Source organism: Myxocyprinus asiaticus, chromosome 32, assembly GCF_019703515.2.
Source record: "Myxocyprinus asiaticus isolate MX2 ecotype Aquarium Trade chromosome 32, UBuf_Myxa_2, whole genome shotgun sequence".
Lineage (NCBI taxonomy): Eukaryota > Metazoa > Chordata > Actinopteri > Cypriniformes > Catostomidae > Myxocyprinus > Myxocyprinus asiaticus.
This window is the reverse complement of record NC_059375.1, coordinates 33,528,080-33,552,558: the sequence shown is the minus strand read 5'-3', so window position 1 is coordinate 33,552,558 and position 24,479 is coordinate 33,528,080. Positions and strand designations below refer to the sequence as shown.

The window sequence follows — 24,479 nt, the reverse complement described above, 5'->3', positions numbered from 1 at the left end:
CATCCGCCTATATTGCTGTCTAAGAGCAATAGTAATTATGATGATGATGATGATGATGATGATGATAATAATAATAATTATAATACAATTTGTGCAAGACTGAATGACCTCAAAATTACTTTTATTATTTGGAATGAAGGAGGGACGCTCACAATTCTAATAAAAGCGAAGACCTAAATATCTTGCTGACTAGAAAAGGTTAAAATACATGTGTGCATAATTACACATTCTCTCAAAGACTACATTTGACATGAATTTGAAAACTGCTATGCAGTGGATGTGATGCCAAAGGAAATTACGCATTTTACTTGTTTTACAGTTAACATGCAGAATTGACATGGGGCATTTATTTATGAAATTTTAACTGTTGGCTCATTGACCATATTTTAGTTTTTCAAAGATTTATATCATATAGACTTGTGTAACAATTATTTTATATTGAAGTGCCGTAATGCATACAATTATCTGGCTTTGTCAGAGCTTTAAAGGACATTTCCTACGTCTTAAATCATTCTTTAGGAACCCTGTGCGCTCCTCCTCATATCCCATCCGTCCTCCGAGCCAAATCTAATCGCTCTCAGATCCCAATAAACGCTGAAAGTTCAGTTTTGGTTGTTTGTGTAAGGTTGCTGCTTTCAAATACTTTCAACTTTAAAAAAATATCTGTTCAGTTTCTTTTCATGGTGTCACAAAAATTATACATGTCTGCTGGAAATGTCCTTTGTCAGCGCAAAAGACTGCACTACATTTTGTGATTTAGAGAGCATTATTTTAATTAGCCTATTGTTTGTATCCATAGCCTTCCTAATGTTGATTCACGTGAATTCACTCACTATTCTCCAACCTATCCCTCTTTTCCAGTTTTAATATTTAATGAAAGCAATAGGGCCACAGCAGCAATTTGGCACTGCAACCAACCTCACACCCCAAACTCGGAACTTCCAACATTTGAAGGCCTCACTCGCCAATGCTAAACATCACAGAGACTCAGCATTATTAACGTCAAATATCTAGAGAGATATACGACCTAGATGTCTTTCATGTAGTTTGTAATTTCGAATAGATTGAAAGCTGCACACAGCTGGATATTCAAAGTTGTTCAAAATGTCTTTGTTTCCTTATCTTTGATTTAGTGTAATAAGGAGACTGTTCGCCACTATTCGCACGAGCGTTTGAAAGTCGACTGAGCAGACCTTCAGACTATCGTCTTAACATTTGCAATACGTCTCGCAATACGCTTGCAAAACCAAGCTTATTAGGACGTTTTCGAAACAAAGCTCACGCATTAGTAACACCGTATGATACACACATGCAACTCTCACTTTCAATGCACCACTTTGCAATGACAAAACTGTAACAGCATAAGATTGTGCAATTTTGTTTTTAGGCTATCCGTGATTTAGGAGACTTAAGGGCTAGAGCCCAAGGTGGATATATATAGACTTCATACTCCATCATTTGTGTGCTGTCACCCCCATATCAAAAGCCTATGGAAGACATTTAGTTGAATTCGTTGAGCGCAGCAGTTTAAGTAAAACGAGAGGCTAAAATACACCAAATAAATTGCATTTATAGTTTGACGCCTTGAATAAATTAGTATTTGTAATAGAGACAGCCATACCAAACGCCAACGACTGTAGATTATCTTAATGTTTTGTAGGCCATTTCTTTGAGTGAAACACAGAATAGGGCTGATCTAGCTTAATCGTTTTCCCCTTTTTTGCTTAAAACGTCCTTGGTTTTCCATATTGGCGTACTACTGGCAGCTCTCCGTGGATGCTCTATAGCCTGCAGTGAGTCTTCTGTGTGAATGTGGAGGTGTGCTGCAAGCTCGCTCAGCTGTGGTGAGATGAGAGAGAAGAGCGAAGAATTTGTGTTTAGGCAGCATTCAGAGGCACAGCAATGGACTATAACACTTGGTGTTTTCAATGAAGGATTACCATTACACATCTGAAGGATACTAACATGATACGATCTTTTGGATTTGCATCACTCTCTCGTGTAATTTAAACTACAATTTATGATTTGTGTGTGTGTGTGTGTTGCAGAAAACATGACCTGGACATACTTTTTTGGCCGTCAAAGCCAAAACTGTGCTGAATGCAAGACCTAGGCGAAATTCTTTACGGGATTATAACATCTTTTTCGGTTCTGTTCTCGTGGTTTCCTGCTCTGGATTTCGGATTTAACGTTTTCTTATCGAGATGGAAGGCCGGGATTTCGCCCATCCGCCGCACCTTCTGGCAGAGCGAGGCGCGCTGGTTCACAGAGCCGCCTCGAGGATCACTTCTACCGGGCACACGACAGTGCAGCATCCCGGTCACTTTCAGCCTGGGAAATATTATGCCTCGCACATACCGATGCCTCCACATTCAGGTAAGTGTTATATTTGTGCCCCCCTGTCCAAAGCATATTTTCAACCGAATTAAATGAATGTTTCTTTTGAAGTCCCCCTAACTTCACTACAGCGCATTTAAGGCATGCACATCTTTTTAACTGAAAAGAGAAACAAAGGGGATTCTGGAAATAAGAAATTGTTTTGACGGAGTTATAACGTTCTATTGAACGGAATATTTATATAATTTCTGACATTAACTGCAGAAAGGCTGGTCGTTTCTAGTTTAGAGCAATGCGCTTCTTAAGCAGAGCAAAATGACCCAAACCATTAACTGGGTAGATTAAAAATCACTGCAATTTAACGTGTTTATATTTATTCCTTAATGATGACTAAATGAACACACTGTTTTTTTATTTATGAACTTTTCTGAGATCATCTGTACGCTACTTTTATAACTGGTTAACCCTCTTAATTTGTTTCGCACCCATTCAAGTAATATCTTAACTGAGTTTTTCTGTAGTATCTATACTAGTAAAAAGTCTCACTTTTCTGTTAATTATTATGGTACATCTTTGAGCGGCTTGCTGCCACAGCTGCTTTAAGTTAATAACACAAGCTTTTGTGACTGTGTGTGCGCTGTGGTACTCCGAGAAGTGTCCAAGATTAGGGTCAGTAGCTTTGTGTGTGTGTGTGTGTGTGTGTGTGTGTGTGTGTGTGTGTTAAAAGAGGCGTCTGTAATACCAGAAAATCCGGTTTCTATATTGAGCGGTGATGTGACGGAGTGCGAATGATTTGACAGTGCATGCAATAGATTTAACAAGTGGCTCCTGCGTTCCAAGTACCTTGGGAATAGAGGTACACTTTGCATTTTGGTTATTAATGGGATATAAATTCGTACATATGCACGTGAAAATCCTTCGTCCTTCGGTCTCTTAATGCTTCAGCTTCTTCTGCTATAAATCATAGAAAAAAGGCATAATAGCCTATGTCTAAATTTTTCTGTATATATATATATATATATATATATTAAAAAAGTAAGAAAAAAAAAGCTTTTTGCGCGTTAAGAAGTTGACATTTAGCTAGATGCATGATTATTATGCTATCAGCGTTTCATGTTTTGGCTGACGTGTTGTTTTAAAGCATGTGTCAATAGTTTCAATAGTTCTAAAGAGTAAATTAACATGTTCCCCTGGTGATGTTTTAAATGTTCCTTATACATACATATATATATATATACACACACACACACATTATAGATTATCCCCCCAATTATAAACAGTAACTTAATTTAATTCCGTTACTTTGATGTCACATCTCAACTGCCCTTCTTATTTATCATTTCAGCTGAATTCAAATTAAAGTTGATTTCGAGGCGTAACGGTCAATGTGTAGTTTGACTCAAACATATTTTCTAGTAAATTCGAATTCGCGGCATAACGGTCGCTGTGTTCTAGACTGAATTATTTCCAGGAGCAAGATCTATCAGGGCGCGCGCTGACCCCGATAGTCCCTGGCGCGCGCTCAATGCGCGGGGTCGTTAGCGGCTGTCTTTCTCTCTGGCCTCCTGCTGCTGTACCCTCACCCACTACCTTCAAGTAATTTTTATTTGTTCCCCTCACAAATAACTTCGTCCAATTACCTCACACAGAGCTGTAAAACCAGAACGAAGGAAGATAACTATATCCACAAGAGAAACTCTATATAACATACAATCTAATTTATTATTACTTTAGAGTAAATGTACATCTTCCCGCCCTTATTTCTCATTTCTAATGTATTGAACTGGTTCATTGTTTTTTTTTTTTTTTTTTTGTGTTTTTTTTACTCGACGACTATCGTCGAGTTAAGTACACTGTAAAAGCAGCACTGGCAGTAGATTGATGAATTTTGTTGTGTTGCTCTGTTCTCTCGTGCACATCAAATGCTGCTCTGGTAGTGCGCGTGGAGACTGTGTAAAGTAGGATCTCATTTTTTCTCCTCTCTCTCTCTCTATATATATATATATATTTCTTTTTTCTCCATATCCTCAGCAGATGTCTGTGACGTCTGCCTCAAGGCGGACGCAAGCTCATGCCATACAGGTGCATCATTACTTGGTATGTGTGTGTGTTTGTGAGACTGTATGCCTGCGCGTATCAATTTCTTGTTCTTCCACTGTGGTTTTTTTTAATCAACACAGGTGTCTTTTTTGTTCATACAGAATAGGTAGTATAAGATTATACTGTGTCTATTATTTTTCAATAATATACTAGGAAAAATGTACATATATTGTTTTAGATCTTGCCATTTTTAGTCTAAATGGAATGTGACTTTTTAGCAGATATTGTTGCATATTTTTCCATCCCATTTTTATAAATGCGTTTTTTTTTTCATCCTGTTTCTTCTGTTTAAATGATCAAACCCATCTGGAAAGGTATTGTACTGACCTTTTATCATTTGACCTGAAATATCCTCATCTAAGAGTTTTGTTGTCTACTATAAATCAACCAAAACAAATAAATAATTTAATGTAAGATAATAAAATAATTAAGAGAAATAAGAGAGGAAAAAGGCAATTTCTGAAACAAAGAAATATTATGGCCATGAACACAAACTATGCCATTGCCTTTCTTGAAAAGAAAAGAAAGCCTATATGAGGCTTAAACAATATAGTCATGCTTTTATAGTCATCTCTTGCTCCTAGATACATAATTTATCTCTACCATCGCTAAAAAAAGTGCTGCTCTATTGCTCCTGCTTTCTCACTTTTGTCTTTGTAACTAGCCACATCACCCAAAACACACACCTACACATACGTACATGCACACTCGCATAGAGACACATATCCCTAGAGTGGAGACATGCAGGGTGGAAGGAATGGTTGAAAGGCCTTGAATGTTTGTGAAAATCAATAATAAATGCATTCTGATATACACTTTGAGTCAGAAAAATACAGATGGGTTGATAGATAGAGAATTTAAGAGAGATTATGTTTTTTTTTAGTTATTTTCCAGTACAACAAACACCAAGCTGCAGTTCAATTAGGAGGCCCCCTGTCTGTCACAGACATCCATGTAGCCGTTTGCCCTGAACCTCTGTGTTACACAGAGTTATTTTGTTGCCGGCACAAGCTTTGTGCTGTAGCAGTCATATTTCTGCAAAAGCAGCGGTCTGCCCTGTCAAGCCTCGGTCGGCTCCCTTTCATATCACTTCTTCCTCGCTCCTCTGTGTGCCTTGAGTCCTGATTTAACAATGTTGTGTCTGCGCTGCCGTTGATCCTCACCTGTCTCACCCTCCTTGTCCACGAGTCCTCCGGTTCCTCTGCGGTGCAGCCATGCTCAGCACCAAGGAACTGCTGCCCCCAGGCCATATGCCTTTGATAGGGCTTGTAGTTTAAATTAGTCCAGTGCACTTGCTTGAGTCTATTTAGTATCTTCTTTCTTTTCTTTCTTTCTTTCTTTCTTTCTTTCTTTCTTTCTTTCTCTGTCTGTCTGTCTGTCTGTCTGTCTTTCTTTGTATCATCCTGGTCTTCTTAATAAATAGTGAACATCCTGAATAGCACCTGTTTTTTCCAAAATAGGGAGAAATGTATAGAAAGAGTAAAAGTGACTGAAAGATAGGGAATGAGGGAGACAGGGAGAGATGGAAAAGAGGGAAAAGAGCGGCTGAATGTTTCCACCTGGTTGGTAATCTGGCCCAATTACCTCTGCTTGGTAGCACAGAGCCTGGCGTGTTCCATCGGCACTCACTATGCCTGCCAGCTGAGTGCTGTGTGCGAGTGTACAACGCTCTGTGTGTGTGATTCAGCAGAGCCTGGTCGGCAGAAGCGGCATAATCACCCCACCCCCCTCCACCCCACAGTCTCTTCTTTCACTGTTTGATGTTCCTCAGTAGGCTGAGAGAGCAGCGTCCCTGGCCCGAATGCACCCATCACTGGTGCCCCCTCAAACAATGCATCTGCACGTCATCAATGCTGGCAGAAAATAATTTATTAATATTTGATATGAACACCTTCTTATGTGCATCTATAAAATATGTATTACCCACAGCAGTGCCCAGAATATCATCACTTTCGATGCTGTGACTATTGATCAGAGCCCCATTTCCCAAAAGCGCAGCTGCACCTTGATCGTCATGAAATCACTTGCGAGGGGTAGCATAGTGCTTTCCAATGACATTGGAGTTGTTCAACTGCCTGACCACCTGCAAGCACAGGATATGTATTTGAAATCTGCCTTTGGTATGTTTACACAGATGAATTAACGTGATTTTTTTTTTATGACAAGCATACAGAACTTTTACAAACAAAGCACAGTTTACTATAAATTTAATTGCAAAAATGGAGGGTTCAAATGAGGAAGTGAGAGTATGTAATAATCCTGTATGGCATGCAAACACAGATGCACAGATACATATGCAGACACCTTACATGTGAACTTGATGTTTTCACAACACATCTGAAAATTGTTACCCTCACAAATTGGATTTGTGCAATTAATAATTGAGTAATGACTGGTTTAAAACTGCTCGAATGGAGTGCCTAAAATGCACACACGCACGCACGCACACACACACATGTTGGTGCAGCTATCATTATGAGGACTCTCCATAGACATAATGATTTTTATACTGTACAAACTATAGATTCTATCCCCTAACCCTACCCCTAAACCTAACCCTCACAAAATACTTTCTGCATTTTTACATTTTCAATAAAACATCGTTTAGTATGTTTTGTTTTTTTTAAGCGATTTAATTTATGGGGACACTAGAAATATCCTTATAAACCACATTTATAGTGTAATACCCTTGTAATTACCAGTTTGTTACCTAAAAAAAAAGTCCTCATAAACCACTTAAACCTGCCCACACACACACACACACACGTTGGTGCAGCTATCATTATGAGGACTCTCCATAGACAAAATGATTTTTATACTGTATGAACTATAGATTCTATCCCCTAACCCTAACCCTAAACCTAACCCTCACAGAAACATTTCAGCATTTTTACATTTGCAATAAAACATCGTTTAGTATGTTTTTCTTTTTTTTTTTTTTTAAGCGATTTGAATTATGGGGACACTAGAAATGTCCTCATAATCCACATTTATAGCATAATACCCTTGTAATTACCAATTTGTAACCTAAAAAAAAGTCCTCGTTAACCACTTAAACCTGCCCACACACACACACACACACACACACACACACACACACACACACACACACACACACACACACACACACACATACACACACACACCCACACACATTTACTTAGCCATCTAAATAGGAAAATACTATAATATTTATATTTTTATATAAAGCTTAATGCTACTCCTACCCCTAAAGGAAAACATTTAGCATTTTTAGAACCAAAAAAATTGCATTTGCTTTATTTGTGTCAATTTTCATGATACCAAAATCTCAGTAGTCTGTACCGATACCGGTGAAATTTCACAACTCTCGATACCAATTTCAAAACCACAGCAAAAATGTATTTTTAAACATCCTTTCACATTCTCAAGTAATTGTTAAATAAAATGTAATATTAGTACCTTGCAAAGACAGTTTTTTTAAAAATGAATTTTGAATTGTATTGTTTAACCGCATATCTTCATTACCTCGAGACCTCGCAGAGTACACGTGCTCATAAGCACTCCTTCAAAGAAACTGGCTGTCAGTCAAAGCACGCGGGTGCCGAAATGAGTTGGTAGGCTACTTGATACAGTTATTGCAGTAAGTCTAGTATTGTTCCATCTTTTTTTTTTTTTAACGACTTGGTCCAGAAGTATCATACTTTTTACATCCCTAGTACGTACTATAGTAAACTACATTGCATAGACACAGACATATACACAAGCACACAGCTACACGTAAGCTACCCTTCTTAATAGCAGATACAAGCAAACAAGGGTCAACACACACACAGTTCAACTTTTAAACCCTGGGTTCATCTGCTGTGCATCGGATCAGCACAACAATGAGGCAGTACTCTGGGGCGCCATGAGCTACAGAGCTCATTTATACAGCTGTCAGCCTCCCTTTTTCTCTCTTTCTTTCTCTTTTTCTCCCCCCCTTTCTCAATATCCTCCTACTTTTCCTATGCTGTTTCCTACTGGCTCACAATTTCACAAGAAAACAGCCTTCCTGACTCCTCAACATTGCTGTTTGGATTTCACCTGTTTAACACCCAGCAATTTTTCCCCCAACATTTTATTATTGTTTTGTTTTGTGTGTCTCATTCTTTCAGGTATCTTATTCACTTGGACACATTTCCTTCAGGGGGTTACAAATTTATTTTCTGTAATTAGAAAGGATTTCTTCAAGCTATGAAAATGAGATTAAAAGGCAGATTAAAATGCTCTGTACATTTGTGTTTATTTTCCATGAAACAGCTAAATGTGTCTAACGTTTGTGTGAATAGTTATGAAAGAGAGAGAGATATCAGATCTGAATCTTAAATTGCTGGTCATGTGCATTGTTTAAGTAGAATACAGTCTTTTATTTTCACGTATATGTGTGTGCGCTTGCATGCTGCTTGCTACATCCTGTGAGATACTTTTCATTGTGACACCTCAACTGATGGACTCAACCACCACAGCATATTTGAACCATGTGGGGAATCTCTTTCTCTCTGTTTCTCTCTCTTTTTCGCACACTCTCTGTCTCCTGCACCGCTGTCATTATTAAGTCCAAACTTTGACTCGGCCTGCAGCCAGCTTTTGTAAATCAGAAACAATTTTGGGATTTGGCTCAGAAAATAAAAGCCCTCCACACTGGCTTTGATGTCTTAGAGAGAAAAATAAATGACATTTTAAATGGGCTGAGAAAACAAAACGTTGAAAGTGCTTCCATGCAGAGGTACGAATGTGTGATTGGATGGGAAAACTAGTGAACTTCCTTTTTTGAAATGTGTGTGTGTGTGTGTGTTCTAAATCATGGAAGCTTCATAATTTCTGCATCAGCAGCATTGGAACATTTTTATGTGTATGTTTGTACATGTGTGTGTGATCAATAATTGATCAGTCTGCATTGTCTTCACCAAGGTTAGATTGTCTCGCCTTGGTACACAGTTTAACTATTGTGCTGAACTCATCACCATCCGATACATAGATGATATCAGACGATATAATTAAATATTTCTTGCTGCAGTGGCATCTGACACCTATATGTGCCAGGTGTACAAACACACATAAGCACTTACCAGCCAAAGACCAGGGAAGCATCTTTGCTACCTGATGCTGAATATGTTATCCATTCATTATTATAATATGTGTTTGTACACTTGTCACAAATTTGCATTGTTAAAAAAAATGTTTATCTCATGGTACATTGACTATTACAAAATGTATGTCATATATCTTTCCGTTTGGTATCTTAAGACGTATGTGTCAGTATGTGATCATACTAGGGTGGGATGCCACACAGCATGGCGAATGCTCCAAATGTATGCGGAGCCTTCATTAAATGTATATAAAGCATGCTTTTTAAGGATGCGTCCACTTCCACCAGTAAATAAAAAAAGCACAAAACAAAGATTAGTATCAGAAATTAAAAATTAATCAGTCTCAAGAGATACACTCTATCTCTCTCTTTCTCCTTTCACTTGTTATATCTCAGCTGTAGTTCGAGAGGGACTTGTTGCTTTCAAGACGCATGTCTGAATATTTTCATTTGCTCTGATTAAAACAAAACTCTGGTTGACATGTCGCCATTGTCTTTGGTCTGTGCTTTGATTGCTTGTTGAGTTTTCCTTGCTTGCATTCATCCCTCCCTAATCGTCTCCCTGCATCTTATTGTTTGCAATTTTTTAGGCAAGAACTTGCTTGTTTTTCTCTCTGGCTTTGTCTCTATCTCTGTCTCTCTCTCTGGTTCTGATTAGCGTTTCTCAGACTCAGCAGGAGGTTGGCTAGCTGTGGGGAAAGACAGGGCCGTGACCGCCGTGACCACACAGTCATGCCTGAATGCGGAGCCAGCCTTCCATGCATCCCATAATAGCCTCTGTTCTATTTCTGGATCTGGCCTTGCCATTTTTACCCAGAATGCACAGAAAAATGAAGCCTTATTTGACCACACGAATTCTCAGCTACACTCCTCCCACGAGTCGTATTCTGTGAAGTGAGCAACATGTCAAAACATGCGGGTCTCATTCCAATAATCTGCAAGAGTTCTCCCTCTCTGCACCATCTCAGCCCCAAAATGCACTGATTTAACACTAAACTGCTTAGGTAAATACAGTACTGCTTGGCTGGCTCCCGTCTACCTAACCCAGTCCAGGCGACTGATCCCCGATCAGGTGTACTATTGACGTGGCCCAGTTCTGGTCAGGAGACCCTCTGTGATCCCAGTCAGCCCAATTAGGATACAAACATGATCAGCGGCTGTCAGCATGGCAACATAATGACTGTGATTTTGAGTGAAGAGGAATGCATGACTACATACAGAGGGGCTGTTGACAAGGGAAAGTGGCTTGTCAGTGTGGATTTGTTTGTGTGAAGGTGTGTCTCAGCCTACCCTTATTACCACTTTTTTTTTTTTTTAACCATAAACAGATCTCTGGCATTGAAAATGAATCTGTATTTTCAATGCCTTGAAACTGCAGAGTTAGTAAGAGAGTCACTGTGCCCCTGGGCAGGGCAGTTAACCCCAGGTTGCTTAGGGGGATTGTCCCTGTAATTAGTGTGCTGTAATTTGCATTGAATGAAAAGTGCCTGCTCAATGACAAATAGTCTAACCAATTATACACTAAGTTGCTTTATGTAATACTTTCATTTTTAAGATGATATGGTTTATGTGTTAGCCACACGAGAGAGTGTGGTGTTAAAAGTCTCTCTTGAGTCAGAGTTTACAGGGCAGCAGAATGAGACTCAGGGCTGTTGGTAATCCCTCTCTGTGCTCTGGGTTTCTGAGCCTCAGTCTCACAATGATACTGACTGGTTAGAAGGGGATTACAGGAAGGACTTCACCATTCAGTGGACCCGAGAATAGAACTATGGAAGGAAGTTAAATTAAAGGAAGGGGGAAAGGAAAATGAAGTGAGAAAGGAAAGAGGAAATATAAGGTAATGGATGAAAAAGAAGGCAAGGGAAGAAAGGAATGAGGAGAGGTAGGTGAGGAAAGAAAGAAAGAAAGAAAAAGAAGGAAAATAAAGAAAAAGAAAAGGAAGGAAAGGGATGAAGGAAGGAAGAAAAATGTGGTGGAAGGAAATGAAGGAGGGAAGGAGAGGGATGGAGAAAGTAAGGAGAGAAGAAAAGGGATGTAGTGAAGGAAGAAAAGGAATGGAGGAAAGAAAGCAGCAAGGAAGGAATGAAGAAAGGAAAGGAAAAGGGATGGAGGTAGGAAGGAATCAAGTAAGGAAAGGGATGAAGAAAAATTTAGATGAAGGAAATTAAGGAGGGAAGAAGAAAGATGGAGAAGGGAAGGGTGGAAGGAAGAAGGAAAGAAAATGGATGGAGAAAGAAAGAAGGAAAAGAAAGGAAAGGGAAGGAAGAAAAAAGAAGGTGGTAAAAGAGAAGGATGGAAGGAAGAAAAAGTATGAAAGAAGAAAAGGAATGGAGAAAAGAAAGAAGCTAGGAAGGAAGGAAGGAAGGAAAGGAAAAGGGATGAAGGTATGAAGGTAGCAAGAAAGGATGGAAGGAAGGAATGGGATGAAGGAAGGAAGGAAGGAAGGATGAAAAAAGTAGAGGAAGGAAATGGAGGAAGGAAGAAAGAAAAGGAAGGAAGGAAGGAGAGTAATGGAGGAAGGAAGGAAGGATAGAATGATAGAAGGAAGGAAGGAAGGAAGGAAGAAGAAGCAGCAAGTAAAGAAAATAAAGGTAGAGAAAGACAGGAAGGAAGGAAGGGAGCGAACGAAGGAGGGAGGGAGGGAGGAAGGAAAGATGGAAGGAAGGAATTAAGGAAGGAGCAGCAAGTAAAGAAAATAAAGGCAGAGGAAGGAAGGAAGGAATGAAGAAGCAGCAAGTAAAGAAAATAAAGGCGAAGGAAGGAAGGAAGAAGCAAGTAAAGAAAATAAAATCAGAGGAAGAAAGGAAGGAAGGAGGGAAGAAGAAGCAGAAAGTAAAGAAAATAAAGGCAGAGGAAGGAAGGAAGGAAGGAAGAAGAAGCAGCAGCAGCAGCAAGTAAAGAAAATAAAGGCGATGGAAGGAAGGAAGGAAGAAGCAGCAAGTAAAGAAAATAAAAGGCAGAGGAAGGAAGGAAGGAAGGAAGGAAGAAGCAGCAGCAAGTAAGGAAAATAAAGGCAGAGGAAGGAAGGAAGAAGCAAGTAAAGAAAATAAAGGCAGATGAAGGAAGGGAGGGAGGGAGGAAGGAAGGAAGAAGCAAGTAAATAAAAGGAAGGAAGGAGGAAGAAGCAAGTAAAGAAAATAAAGAGAGGGAGGGAGGAAGGAAGGAGGGAAGAAGAAGCAGAAAGTAAAGAAAATAAAGTCAGAGGAAGGAAGGAAGAAGCAGCAAGTAAAGAAAATAAAGGCAGAGGAAGGAAGGAAGGAAGGAAGAAGAAGCAGCAAGTAAAGAAAATAAAATCAGAGGAAGGAAGGAAGGAAGAAGAAGTAGCAAGTAAGGAAAATAAAGGCAGATGAAGGACGGAAGGAAGGAAGGAAGGAAGGAAGGAAGGAAGAAGCAGCAGCAAGTAAGGAAAATAAAGGCAGAGTAAGGAAGGCAGGAAGGAAGGAAGGAAGAAGAAGCAGCAGCAGCAGCAAGTAAGTAAAATAAAGGCAGAGGAAGGAAGGAAGGAAGGAGAAGCAGCAGCAAGTAAAGAAAATAAAGGCAGATGAAGGAAGGAAAAAGGAAGGAAGGAGCAGCAAGTAAAGAAAATAAAGGCAGAGGAAGTACAGGTGCATCTCAATAAATTAGAATGTCGTGGAAAAGTTCATTTATTTCAGTAATTCAACTCAAATTGTGAAACTCGTGTATTAAATAAATTCAATGCACACAGACTGAAGTAGTTTAAGTCTTTGGTTCTTTTAATTGTGATGATTTTGGCTCACATTTAACAAAAACCCACCAATTCACTATCTCAAAAAATTAGAATATGGTGACATGCCAATCAGCTAATCAACTCAAAACACCTGCAAAGGTTTCCTGAGCCTTCAAAATGGTCTCTCAGTTTGGTTCACTAGGCTACACAATCATGGGGAAGACTGCTGATCTGACAGTTGTCCAGAAGACAATCATTGACACCCTTCACAAGGAGGGTAAGCCACAAACATTCATTGCCAAAGAAGCTGGCTGTTCACAGAGTGCTGTATCCAAGCATGTTAACAGAAAGTTGAGTGGAAGGAAAAAGTGTGGAAGAAAAAGATGCACAACCAACCGAGAGAACCGCAGCCTTATGATTGTCAAGCAAAATTGATTCAAGAATTTGGGTGAACTTCACAAGGAATGGACTGAGGCTGGGGTCAAGGCATCAAGAGCCACCACACACAGACGTGTCAAGGAATTTGGCTACAGTTGTCGTATTCCTCTTGTTAAGCCACTCCTGAACCACAGACAACGTCAGAGGTGTCTTACCTGGGCTAAGGAGAAGAAGAACTGGACTGTTGCCCAGTGTTCCAAAGTCCTCTTTTCAGATGAGAGCAAGTTTTGTATTTCATTTGGAAACCAAGGTCCTAGAGTCTGGAGGAAGGGTGGAGAAGCTCATAGCCCAAGTTGCTTGAAGTCCAGTGTTAAGTTTCCACAGTCTGTGATGATTTGGGGTGCAATGTCATCTGCTGGTGTTGGTCCATTGTGTGTTTTGAAAACCAAAGTCACTGCACCCGTTTATCAAGAAAATTTGGAGCACTTCATGCTTCCTTCTGCTGACCAGCTTTTTAAAGATGCTGATTTCATTTGCCAGCAGGATTTGGCACCTGCCCACACTGCCAAAAGCACCAAAAGTTGGTTAAATGACCATGGTGTTGGTGTGCTTGACTGACCAGCAAACTCACCAGACCTGAACCCCATAGAGAATCTATGGGGTATTGTCAAGAGGAAAATGAGAAACAAGAGACCAAAAAATGCAGATGAGCTGAAGGCCACTGTCAAAGAAACCTGGGCTTCCATACCACCTCAGCAGTGCCACAAACTGATCACCTCCATGCCACGCCGAATTGAGGCAGTAATTAAAGCAAAAAGAGCCCCTACCAAGTATTGAGTACATATACAGTAAATGAACATACTTTCCAGAAGGCCAACAATTCACTAAAAATGTTTTTTTTATTGGTCTTATGATGTATTCTAATTTTTTGAGATAGTGAATTGGTGGGTTTTTGTTAAATGAGAGCCAAAATCATCACAATTAAAAGAACCAAAGACTTAAACTACTTCAGTCTGTGTGCATTGAATTTATTTAATACACGAGTTTCACAATTTGAGTTGAATTACTGAAATAAATGAACTTTTCCACGACATTCTAATTTATTGAGATGCACCTGTAAGTATGGAAGGAAGGAAGGAAGGAAGAAGAAAGTAAAAGAAAAGGAAGGAAGGAAAGAGAAAAAGAAGTGAGAAATGACTGAAGGAAGAAGAAAAAGAAGAAAGTAAAGGAAAAGGAAGGCGGAGGAAGGATGAAGGTAGGAAAGAAGAAAGAAGAAAGGAAAAAAGAAATGAAAGAAAGCAAGAAAGTAGATGATATATGTGTGAATATAATGCATATGTGAGTGAGCATGTGCGTGTTCCTTTTACTATGGTTTATGCTTCAGCGAGAGTGCTGATGTCATGTAGACACTACCAAGATTAAAGTGCTGTACCCGCTGTCTGGGGTGTAAACACTGCCTGCACATTAAACCCCGCAGATAGAGAAAGAGACTGTTGAGACCGATGAAAAGGGTAGACTGAAGAGTGAATGTTAATGAAAGAAGGAAAGACTACATGGTTTGGATACAAAAGGAACAAGAATAAGTGATACACAGAGAGAGCATAAGGGAACAAAGAAAGTAAGTCTGATTAACATGAGGGAATGTTGTAAAATGACTCTGAAACCTCTGCAAGGCTTACACCAATGACATCAGCAGCAGCCCTCTTAGAATGTCATTTTGAAAAGCTTTTTTATGAGGCACGCCATTACTGTGTTCTGTTATTTCATGTAATGCAGTGTTGGCTACATTAGGAGCCTCATGCACAATATGCATTAGTTTATTGACTTCATCAGGCATATTTTGATTTCATAATTGTATTCTTTTCCTTTAAATCAACAAAAGCTGTTTGTAAGCCATGTAAATAGTTTGTCTTAGTGAATGTATACAATAGTGTTCATTTCTTGAAACTAAATGAAGTTCAGGAGAAGCATGTTCGGTATTTATGGACAGCTTACCAAACCTATCTGCCCATTTCCGCTTCCCTCTAATACATTACATTTCACAGATGTTTATTGAATGTGTGTGTCATCGTCAGTGTCATGCTGGCTCCAGTCGGCAGTGGTTATCAAAGGCCTTGCGGGTGCTGTGTTGTCTCTGGCGTTACGGTCGGGCCCTCAGCACGTCTGATTTGGCTAGCCTGTCCTCCATCATGCCTGCCAGATAGTGGCTCCTCTGTGCTGAGCTTTGTTTGGAGGTCAGGAGCCTCACACACAGCTGTGGATACAACACAGAGGCAGTCAGAGTCCCACAGTCCTCCCCTATCATCTCCCCCTCATGCACACACAAAAATGCTCAGAATGGTGCAGACGTGGAGCCGGTCCAGGCTGATGAAAGAGGGTAAGATGTGAGGCGTGAATTGAGGCTATAGTGATTTCTCAGCAAGGGTGCCAGGAACTTTCTCCCTCTCTCCTTGATGGATGTCTAAGGAATGACAGTCCAAATGTGCGACAGTATACATTGCTGGTTTGTGCAAGAAAGTTAGTGATTTAGATCTTTTTAATGATTTAAACTCTCTTCTCAGCTTGCCTCCTTTCCTCTCCATCTCTCTTAGTAGAGGGGATTTTGATTCATCCCAGTGACTTGAATCTTTGATTTCCATTCACCCAAAAGACTTGTTCTGATTTGTTTAGTCACTCTTTCAGTGGGTTTCATCATTATAGCAGTACGTGGTGACTAGTTAGTGTCTTTTTGAGTATTTTAGGATTCACTCAACAGATTTGTTCAAAACAAAACAATAAAAATTATTCACAAATTAAACAAGTCTCATTATCCTTTACTAAAGGTGCATTATGTAACAATTTTCATGTAATATTCACCTTTTTTTTCGCTAATGTTTGAAAGGCTTGTAACGCAACTTAAAAAATGAGCCCTTCACAGACTTCCTAGGTTGCCTATTAAAGCCTGTAGACTGATTTTCATGCGAAGGGAGCGGGTTGCTTTTGCTGGGAAAATCCAAAGGATGTGACGTTTATGCGCGCTCCCGAGAGCCTTGCCTCAGACAGTAGCTTCTCTTCTTCTATTCAACAGCGACAACAAACTGCAACACTAGGTAATGTTATCTTAGAGATGGAATCCAGCAAACGTCCTGCTCCCAGCACAACACCAACTCCTACACAAACTCAGAGTAAGCCCAAAAAAAAAAAAAAAAACATTTATCTACTGAATCCCGTCTGGCTAAGTGGGAACATGATCGTTGTCGAGCGATAACTAGAGTGAACATCGGCAGGGCATTTAGGGACCTTCGTTCAGTTTTGGGGATCAAAACCGTCCCTGAATTGGCATTCTTCTTATTGGACAGGTAAGCTTACTTAACTGCAAAGCATGTGAAATATAGTGCCATAAGGATTGATCTGTGTCATTTTAGCTAACTTGATCTTGCCTGTTAACGCTGATGAATTACAAGCTACCTTGCTTCGTAACTTTCAAATAATTTCAATGATCTTCTCTTTATACTAAAAATCAGGTTAATGTCAATGTTAATCTGTAATTATTCAGCAAGGTAAACTACAATAACACATGAAATGAATGCTAGACAATGTTCAAAATAATGCAAAAAGCTCCATTCATTAGTGTAACGTAACTTGGTTATACAGAAAATATATACATTCTATTATTATAAAACTTGACAGTTTGGAGTCACATCAATACTGAATTGTGTCAACATATTTATAATGTACAGTCTATTTTATAAACAGCTGCTGTCATCATTCACCAAATTTAGCTAACAACTACTGATAAAGATGGCTAGCATACTAATGCCGACATAGGCTATAGTATAAATGCAGTCAATGTATCATGCAAAGAAAAGTGATTACTTCAAACTACAGTCTCGCATAGTTAGACCTATATCCACACTTTGTTTTAGCCCTGTTCCAGCACTGGAGAGTCAAATATAAAATGCAGTCTCAAAGTTTGTAGTAAAACAATCATAACTGGAATTTTAATTATGCTACCTCATCTGTCAGCATGATGTCGGTGAATCACGTTCAGCCTCTTTGTACGTTACGTCATTGTTTTGGTCGATGCTCGCTCGCTCGCGTCCCTATGGAGTGTGTGCACGAGCGCGAGCACGAGCAACAGGTAGCTGGCTGCAGTTCACTTAATGGCCACAGGTGTCATTAATAACAAGGGTTTCTGAATCTTACATACTGCACCTTTAAAGTTTGTATTTTGAAGGAAAAAGGCACCAAAGCCATCTGCTGCATCCTCCGCAATATGCTTGCTCAGAACCAGCCTGCAAAATCAGACTTGTGCTGCATTCAGGTTGTGTTCAGCATAGATTTAATGGGTGCGTTTACGCCATTTTCCGATCTGCATAGTTCATTCAGTGAATCTAAACCAGCGCAGACAGCGCATGCAAATAACCAGAGTTTTTACCAGCCGCAATTCATTCTTAGTGAATTCCCTCCTCAGTTTTCAGTTTCCTAATGTCATCGTTTTCCAAAGTATATGGCGATAGAGAGTGTTTTCGAAACATTCAGTTTTCAGTGGAGGAAAACAGCATTCTAGTGTGGATGTGAGTCATAAATGTAGTGAAATTTGTGCATTTTCAAACGAAAATGTATTCGTGTAAACATGGCCTAAGAAAGGACTTCAGTGCATGGAAGTGAATGAGAACGATTTGTTCAAATACATAAGAGTTGTTCATGACCTAAACACCACTAATCTCTTCCTTTCATCTTGGTGGGGCAGAGGAGTGTTGCAGCGAGTCGACATACATGGAGAGGCATCCCAATGTTATGTTTCCACTGGAAAGACTGTTCAATCAGCCTTTAATTCTCCTAATAGCTGAGAGACCGACCTATGATTACACTTTGGCTGATACACACACTGTTCCCTTTGGCTCTGATTCAGCCTACTGTGTGACTTTCTGTGAAAGAAACATTCCGTCTTTCTCTTTCACTCACTTCACACTTGTTCTCTCTCTCTCTCTCTCTCTCTCTCTCCTTCTCTCGCTGCATTAATGCTGCTTATCTTCATTCTATTCATTTCCAACTGTTTGTTTGATACTCAGTTTAAAGATCCCATGAAACGACCGCAGTTTTCTTTCCTGTGTTTATATACAGTATTTCCTATTAAAACAGGAAGTTATGGTGGGATATATTAAATGGCTTGTCCCTTTTATTAATAGCCAATAGCAGTTGGTATTAGGGGGGTAGGAGACATTGTATGGGCCCCTTGACTTTTTGTTTTTGTTTAAAAGTCTAAGGCTGCCAAAGAGACAGGTGTGACTAATTTAATCTATTTCAGTGATATCTGTCAGGTGGTAGGGACATTTTATGCATGGTACTCAAAGCAAAAAATGCGTTTAATACTGTCTCACAAACACACTTTTTCATTGAAGCCTTGATCCTTAACCTACAATCTGCAAAAGTGATTCAATTTCCTTTATAGTCACACATACACTCCCCTCTGAATATTACTCCCATTATTCCTGCTTAAGCCATTCAGTTCTTTTCTACTTCTTCTTTCTGTGCCTTTATTTTTCAATGTGTCTCTCCTTGTGTTGTCGCCCTTTAATACTCTTTCAATAATTATTTTCGAGCTGTGAGTCACGTCAGTTGTTCGAGTGAATTAAGGAAACACTGTGTCAACATTGAAGTATAATCAACGAAGCTGTCTACACTACAAGCACCCAATGCGACACAACCCGCTTCATTTCACAATTTCTGTTGCAACATTGTACTTTTCCTTTCCATCTGAAATAAAAAAAAAATGTTTTATCATATTTGTAAATAGAGCTTAACACTTTGGATCTAGAAGTCAAAATTCCATTTATTTTCTCCATAAGCTAATAGTTTTTTTAATGATAACTTATAAACCTTTAAAGACAGTCCTACCGTGAGTGCCACGGTTGTTAATCAATGGTATATGCTTTTGTTGAAGCCATCAGTCTGCATTATTTCAACTTAATAAAAAAAAAAAAAAATCGTGTTTAAACAGCGCAACTTTTTGGTGAAGAACTACAATACCCATGATCCTGAAAGGAAACAATACACCATCAGAGAATCTTGACCAACACAGCTCAACAAACGAGCTCTGCAGCGACCGCTCACTCCCATGATGCACTGTGAATGATGAAATCAGTCTCTCTACACTCTGAAACTACTGAAATATGAGTTTAAGAAATGTAATGCCCATTGCAATAAAAATGAAACCTATGGGGACTAGTTCTTTCAATTAGTCAAACTCAATTAGACTTTGGTAAACATTTAATCTTACTTGAATTGGTGCTATTTTAATGCATTTCTATCTTTTATATTGTGAAAAGATTTGTTTGGAAAATGTTAATAAAGCATTATATTTTTACATATTGATTTGTTTTCTTTCCTAAGATAGAAATAAATGCATTTTGACGGTAAAAGACGTATATATAGTGTCAAATTTCAGAACTTTCAAAATCTGCGATTAATCGTGATTAACTTCAATAATGTGATTAATCGCAATTAAATTTTTTTATTGATTAACAGCACTAATATATATATACTGTATATATGAGTATTTTACAATATACTTAAAATATATTGTTTCTATACTCATAATTTTTCAGCGTTTTTAATTTGATTACATCATTCGCAATGCTTCATGGGATGTCCTAATGAAAGACGTTAAGCTAACAGTCATGATAAGTATTTATACTTTTTTGCTTCAAATTAAAGTTTGTAATGATGTGATTCACCTCAGAACTAGTTGGTTTGGTTCATGGCATAGACCTTTTTTTTTTGAAGAACTTTATGAAATCCCTATGGAAAAAATTAATGGGAAAAATATTTCCAGAAACAAGCTGTAAAAGCGGACAGGCAATGTTGCGTTTATTCGATTTACATTTTAATAACTTCTGACCATTACATCAAGCTAGCTTGTGATGTTTCTGGTCTCTGGTCAACTAAATTTTATGAGTTTTTGTTTCTGTATATAAACGCATTTATAATAATACCAACATTGGGCCTAATTCATAAAACGCTAGCAGAACAAATTTCTTTGTCAATTGTTTGAAAAACCATTCTTGTGTAAACTGGCACTGTCGCTTCAATTACGTAAGAATGATTTTGTAAACAGTTTACAGAGAAATTCATCACATTATTCTAAAATAGCCAAATAGATTTCTGTCGAAAATAAAGGATACAAATCTCCGCTTTACTGAGGCTGAAGTCTCAAGCTCATATGTGATTGTTCTGTTGTTAGTGAACATTCTGGTTGCTTCAACACTTGCAGTGTAGGCAACCTTAAGCCATAGCATGAGTTGTGACACAAGCTTTGTTGATTATAATAGTGATCTAATTGTGTCGCATTGCATTGCAATGTGCAGTGTAGATAACAGTCTAGAGAGAGAAAGATCAGGACTCTCAGCTATTGACTCTGAGTCAGAGTCTCAGAGAGGGTTCTCACACTGGCTCTTGCTCTGATGGGTTTCCATGGGGTTACTGAACCCAGAGTCCTTAATTTAATACTGGCTCTAACATACAACAGGGAAATGCAAAGGTTAGAAAGAGGTCAGTAAATCGGCCATGTTTACTCATGTTATTTTGTGAATGTATGTGTGTGATTGTGCAGGGCAGATGCTGTTAGTTCTTCAGCTGGTTTGGAGGGAGTGTCTGCAGGTGGCTTATTCAGTTTCTCTCGCAGATCTCTGCAGTTCAGTTTTAGTTACCCTTGCTCCTAATGAATCTTACTTTGCTCCTTACAAATGCAGAGGAGGGTTTATGTTTGAATGTGGGGAGAAATCGCCTCATGAGTACTTAGTTGAACACACACACACCCACATACACATAGCCTCATCGTTCTTAACTCCATTAAGGCGTATTTGTGTGTTCGTGGTTGTTTGCTCAAGGTTAGCTCACTATAATAATGTTCTAATCTTATAATTGTCATAGGCATTGAAAGGAATAGAACCCGAAAAGGACACATTCACAACAACATTTATTCTTGTATGTGTAGTAATCACAGGCTAGATGTGAGGAGAGGAGGAGAGGATTATCAGTGAATGATGACTTAAATTTTGGTCTATTGCTCACACAAACCTAATGTATGATTTTAGGAGACTTTGAATATAAGCAAATCATATGGACTACTTTTCTAGTGTTTTTGTGGTGTTTTGAGTCCTTGGTTGCTATATGAGCTTTTAGTGTATGTCAAAAGCTGTGTAAGGATTCCACAAAAAATTCTTATTTTGTATTCCACCGTAAAAATAACAGCATATGAATTTGGAAAGACCAAAAAATGAAAATACGGTCATCATTTACTAACCATCATGTCATTCCAAACCTGTATGACTGACTTTCTTCCTTAATACAGAGATGGAATACTCAGTGTACGAGTTTGGAACAATGTGAGGGTGAGTAAATGAAGACCGAATTTTCATTTTTGGGTGAACTAACCCTTTAAACTGCTTTGCCTTTCCTCAAACAATGGTGAAGATGTGCATAGCTGTTCAGGAAGCTGCTTCTGCAGTAGTTTAAACAGGGGCTAGTCTGTTGCCCTCCAGGGTAGGGTGCACCAGCTGTGCGTAAGGTCTCACTTAAGTTGAGACGTAAAGTTCAAACTAAGGGTAACTACTAGTTAGTTTGTAACTAAATCAGTGCTTAATTTGATTGCACCACCTGTTCTTAAGTCAATACTTAACTAGTAGGTTGTAAGCTCTCTGTAAAGTAATGCGAAGTCACATAATATGATGTTTACTTGTATTTATCCAATAAGCAGCCTTCAAATTTGTACACAGATGTGTTAAAAAGCTGTGAATTTCAGTTTGATCTTGTTACAGTTGATGTTCAAACCTTGTTTGCTCACGTAACTGTCAGCTGTAATAAATATATCCCCATTAAAATACGATTCGTAATAAAACAAGATTTCATTAATGATATAGGCTATTTAGCTTATGTAAATAACAATATTCAATAACTGTATCTAAAATGAATAAGGGACAATAAATAAATACTAATACAACAGGCTGGAAAAATAGACATTTATTCATTTTAATATTTTATATATTTCGTAAATGTTGAAACTTGACACCGGGCGGAATACACAGGAAAGTTCACCGTTAGATCAGTTGAATCATGCTGAGGAAGTAAGTTTTTTACAAAATCTTTTCTCCCATAAATGTAAACGAGTGTAAATGCCAATATCTTCATGTATGTTGAAAGTACTGAAGCCTGTCAACCAAAACATGAGCTCATTGATGTCATTAAGTAAGTCTGCTTTTTTATTCCAAACGTTACTCCTGGTCGGAGGCTGCCGTAAATATTTAGTTTATACGTAGGGTTACGTCGTACCTAAGTTTAGTGGTGCAATGCTCAAATATTTAGTAGTGCGTAAATTGTGACTTAGTGCCCATTTACGCCACAACTAGGCTAAGTTGTAATGTACGTATAGCTGGTGCAACCGGCCCCTGGTCATTACAGAAGAAAGTCTGTTTTTCTGACATTCAGTCTCTCCATTTTGGAGCCACGAGGGGAGAAAATTAAATGCATTTATCTTGGATTTCCCTCCTCTCAAAACCCTTTATGTGTCCTTCCTTCTGCTTTAATGAACACACAAATACACAAACCCCCGGAACACAGCACTCATGCAGCGCTGTCAATATTCAGAAGGGCCCTGAATGGATGGCTGGCATTTGCATGCATTGATTGAGTGCATGTTTGCCCAATATTTCAGCTCAGTTGATGGCTTTATTAGACACATTGATTTAGAAGGCAGATAGATGGAGTTGGATGGACGGGGAAGGGAATAAACAGAGAGGAATAAAGGAGGAAAAAAGAGAAAATTGTGACATACCAAAGAACAGAGCAGAGTTTGCTTTCCTTATGCTCTTTTCTCTGTATTAGTTGCATGTCAGTGTATAGGGATGTGAATTTTGGCCATTTTAACTTCTCAACAGATAAATCAACCAAGTACTCGAGATGGAGTGAGTTCTGTTTGAGCTATATTTTTAATTGTTGGTCAATGCATATGTGTCAAACAGACATCTATGGCCATTATGTCTGTGTATCTCTGTGTCCATCCCCGCTGTGTTGATATACAGGTTGTGAGTTAAAGTGAAGCCTGTTTGTTGTAATGCACTTTCAAGCAAGACATTTCACAAATAGTTTGTTAGGCTTTAAATGAAAAGCAAACAAACAAACAAACAAAAAACAAAAACAAAAAACAATAGATAAATGGTTCAAAATTAAGAGACTTCCTGGATGTCAAACATTAATATGTCCATAGTTGCTGTGATAAAGTACAATGTAGTTACTCACAGGAAACCTGTGTAAAGGGAACTCAACTGACTTCATTAACAAAAATGTACTTGGGACCAGTTGGTATGGCAAGGTAGTGGCAAAAATGGCTAGAAAGTGTAGTTTAGATAAATTTTGGGTCACTGTACTACAGTATTCTGATCATTTAAGAGATGAAGAGATGCTTTAGGCAGTGAGGACTGCATCACACATTGACTTGTGCGTATGTGTTTGTGTCCTGAAAGGTTGAGATTAGGATATCGGTGGAAGTGGTGGCCTAAAGTGAAACTCTCACCTTTTCACTGATGTCACTCAACCCTAACCCGACCATTACTAACCACTATACACTCATATACACACACGCATACACACAGGCATACACACAGAGCAGCCTCACTCAGAGACGCATGGACTTCTCATGAGTAGATCACACCACAGACTGCTGACTGCTCTGACGTTCTCTTACTTTTTTCTTCACACTGCAATTGAATGTCATCCAAATCTGATTTTTTTTTTCTTTCACATGTGAGATTGATTTGATTTAGACAATATGAACAGTAAAAATTACATTCAGGGTTCCCACAGTTTTTGCCCAATTAATTTCCATAA

The 24,479-nt window shown here is 38.7% G+C and overlaps 1 protein-coding gene across 3 annotated transcripts in view; it reads left to right on the top strand.

Moving 5' to 3' along the window:
* The window catches only part of bahcc1b (BAH domain and coiled-coil containing 1b), a 133,629-nt gene that overhangs the window by 9,179 nt on the left and 99,971 nt on the right, over window positions 1–24,479 (top strand). For 2 of the 3 annotated variants that reach the window (XM_051667021.1, XM_051667020.1), the window contains one exon: window positions 2,049–2,376. The exons of the other annotated variant lie outside the window; for it this stretch is intronic. In XM_051667021.1, coding sequence (XP_051522981.1) covers window positions 2,205–2,376 — 172 coding nt within the window. In that variant the 5' untranslated portion in view covers window positions 2,049–2,204. The remainder of the gene's footprint in view (window positions 1–2,048; window positions 2,377–24,479) is intronic. 3 annotated transcript variants of the gene reach the window in all.